This window comes from Schistocerca americana, chromosome 2 (genome assembly GCF_021461395.2).
Source record: "Schistocerca americana isolate TAMUIC-IGC-003095 chromosome 2, iqSchAmer2.1, whole genome shotgun sequence".
In the NCBI taxonomy this organism is placed as follows: domain Eukaryota; kingdom Metazoa; phylum Arthropoda; class Insecta; order Orthoptera; family Acrididae; genus Schistocerca; species Schistocerca americana.
The window spans coordinates 265,614,283-265,617,320 of NC_060120.1; the positions used below are offsets into that span (position 1 = coordinate 265,614,283).

Genomic DNA, 3,038 nt, shown 5'->3' on the forward strand with positions numbered 1-3,038 from the left:
CCTACAGCTTAACGTGGATTCTGAACGACGTATCATTTCCAGTAAATCTCTTCATCATTGAGAGGTGAATATTAGCCTAACCGTCAGACTGAATTGTCCCTGGTCCGACCAATATTCGATTCCGCACCCGTCCTGTTTCCATGCACGCTCTTTACCTCTAGACTACCACGTCCAACCCCATCTTGAAGTGATGAACCACAGTATTATTAGTAATGTTGCGTATGATTTATCTTACTTATTTTCTTGTGGACATGGAATTGCACCGTAGGGTGTTGACGTTTTTGGTAATAAACGAATGGTTGAGTACACTTCCTATCCTTTGTTTGAACCCTGAGTGGATGTGGTGACAGTTGAATCTATTACCTGTGGGTTATGCCTGCCACTGATTTCTGCCAGCGGCACCGATCTGTAATTGCAAACTTGAGGAGGAGGAGGATGGCAAGAAAAGTGGAGTGCCAGTGACGTAGTACACGGCTGAACTTGGCGGAAGGAGGAAGTGACCTTGGAGCAGCCGGTCCGTGCTGTTCCTGGGTGGCAATTACCCGACTGACGCACGTCCGCTCCTCAGGGAACGTCCCGGGATTGGTCACGATCGTGCCGGTCTGACTACAAAAGAGCAGCATGGGTCTCACCTCAACAGTCTTGGGGCCAGAGAGACGCTGACTATACCAACATGAACAAGGTTCTGGTGAGTACATTCAGAAAACAGCTTTTAGTTCTATCTTAAATAAAACGTATGATTTTACACATGACAATGTCTTAAAAAGCTGCTTCCATGCATATTTGCTTAAATTATAAGTGTATGAATACAACTTAATCAGTCAATGAATCTTATTTTCGTTATTTATGACACGTTTCAGACGTGTTGCTCTCTCATCAAGTAACTATTTTGATCTGAATAAAATAATGTGGGTGCTAAGCCGCGTCATCGTGAAACACTAAAAGAACTATACCATCGAAGTTTCGATTGTCGTTGCAACCGTCCTCTTCAGGGCGACTGACTGCTCATGTCCTGCAGAGTGCCCTGCAAATATGGTCGAAACGTCGATGCTATAGTTGTTTCAGTGTTTCTTATTGATACGTCCTAACACCAAAGATAATTTATTGCAACTTATAAAGCAGTTTTGAAGTGAATCACGTCATCGTTCATGTCGGAAAACCAGCGGTACTGAAGTATTGGCAATCCTGTGCATATGCGTTGCCTATCTTCTTCGACAGCCTTGAAGTTGGGCGTAACCCACAATATCTTGAAACAGTAAATGGGCTAAGTAAAACAAGATACCATAAGAAGAAAGGCAAATATTTATTCAAATAAGGTCACCACTAGTACGAAATATTGAAATAAAAATAGGAATAAATGATGAAATAAATAGGACAGTTACCCGAAGCGACAGGTTAGTGGCACATCAGCTGCGGCACCCAGGAACAGTGAAGCTGCTAACGGAAGAAACAGTAAATGGACGAAATAGCACAAGCAGGCAAAAAGCGAAATACCAAACCACGTTACGGAAGATGCTTGGTGTAGCACTGACAGAGGTGAAGAGAAGATCACAGGAGAGGGCCGGCCGAAGTGGCCGTGCGGTTAAAGGCGCTGCAGTCTGGAACCGCAAGACCGCTACGGTCGCAGGTTCGAATCCTGCCTCGGGCATGGGTGTTTGTGATGTCCTTAGGTTAGTTAGGTTTAACTAGTTCTAAGTTCTAGGGGACTACTAACCTCAGCAGTTGAGTCCCATAGTGCTCAGAGCCATTTTTTTCACAGGAGAGGAAGAGATGAGGGACTGAATAAGACCAGTGAAACACTGGTGACTTGGAAAACAGAACGTAGACTTTACGGAATATTCTTTGTAGTGTTTAGCATCAAACGTTTTCTTGGGGTGTAACTAGGCTCACACATTATGATTAAGAATATTTTGTGAGCGGTATTCTCTGAATTTAGCCTCATCCATACAAGTCGAGTTGTGTACTTAACAAGAAAATTGCGGAATCAGAACGTTAGTAATGACGTGATAGTTCTTGTGTTGTTGCGTGTGTGGAAGTCGTAGTACTCGCCATATCGTGAAAACTTACTATATGCTCAGAGCATACGGTGTATACTAAAGCAAGTCACTTTCTTTTGACAGGTTGCTGGCGTCACCCTCGTAGTAGCTGTACAGTTCATGATGACAACTGGATTCCCCACTTCATGGGCGGCCCCTCCAGAACCTGAAGATGACGGTCACCATGGCCACCAACACAATGATGAATACGATCACCATCATGATGATCACGATGGCCACCAACACAATGATGACTATGACCACCATCATGACGATCACCATGGCCACCAACACAATGATGAATTCGATCACCATCATGACGATCACCACGATCACCACCCTGATGATCACCACGACCACCATCATGATGATACCAACGATCGTAACATTCACCATCGTAATGACCACCACGATCGTGACGATTACTTCCACCGTGGCTTCCCTCCTGTAGGTTACATATGATGATCAGTTGTAAGAAACGTCTTCATTAACAGAGAAAGAAAATATTATGTGCAACGACCTGCTTCATGTTTAATGTATATCTTCAGATGACTTAACATGTGACACTTGTGTGCAACAGATGAGAGTATCTGACTTTACTGTTGCTGTGGTATTAACATGAAACCTACGTCATGTCCACGGACACTTGAAATAAATTTTTTCTATTATGCTGCATTTTGATTATATTTATTTTCTTCTACCTTTCCTCTCATCATCATCACGAAAACATTATCATCTCGAAAACATATATACTCACAAAATGTAGTTTTTACTCGAAAAATGTCTATTTCACTATTAAATGACATCTGGTGCTTTAAAAAAATTCGTCAACAATGGAAAACTTTGGGCTGTAAATAAAAATAGCAACAACCATAAGCAGAAGTTATATCACAAGAAGTAGCATGTGGAGTCAAAAGGAAAGAATCGTGCACTGGGGAAAGAAGGGGTGCAAAATATTACAGACCATAAGCTTCCTCTCTTTATGTTATTTCGAGATGTGGA

At 42.5% G+C, this 3,038-nt stretch overlaps 1 protein-coding gene across 1 annotated transcript; it reads left to right on the plus strand.

The window, feature by feature from the left end:
- Positions 1–652: 652 nt before the first annotated feature.
- On the plus strand, positions 653–2,711 carry LOC124596219 (histidine-rich glycoprotein-like). The gene is made up of 2 exons (XM_047135274.1): positions 653–688; positions 2,121–2,711. Exons 1-2 carry the CDS (start codon positions 674–676, stop codon positions 2,496–2,498), a joined length of 393 nt encoding a protein of 130 aa, XP_046991230.1. The 5' UTR covers positions 653–673; the 3' UTR covers positions 2,499–2,711.
- The last annotated feature ends 327 nt before the right edge of the window (positions 2,712–3,038 follow it).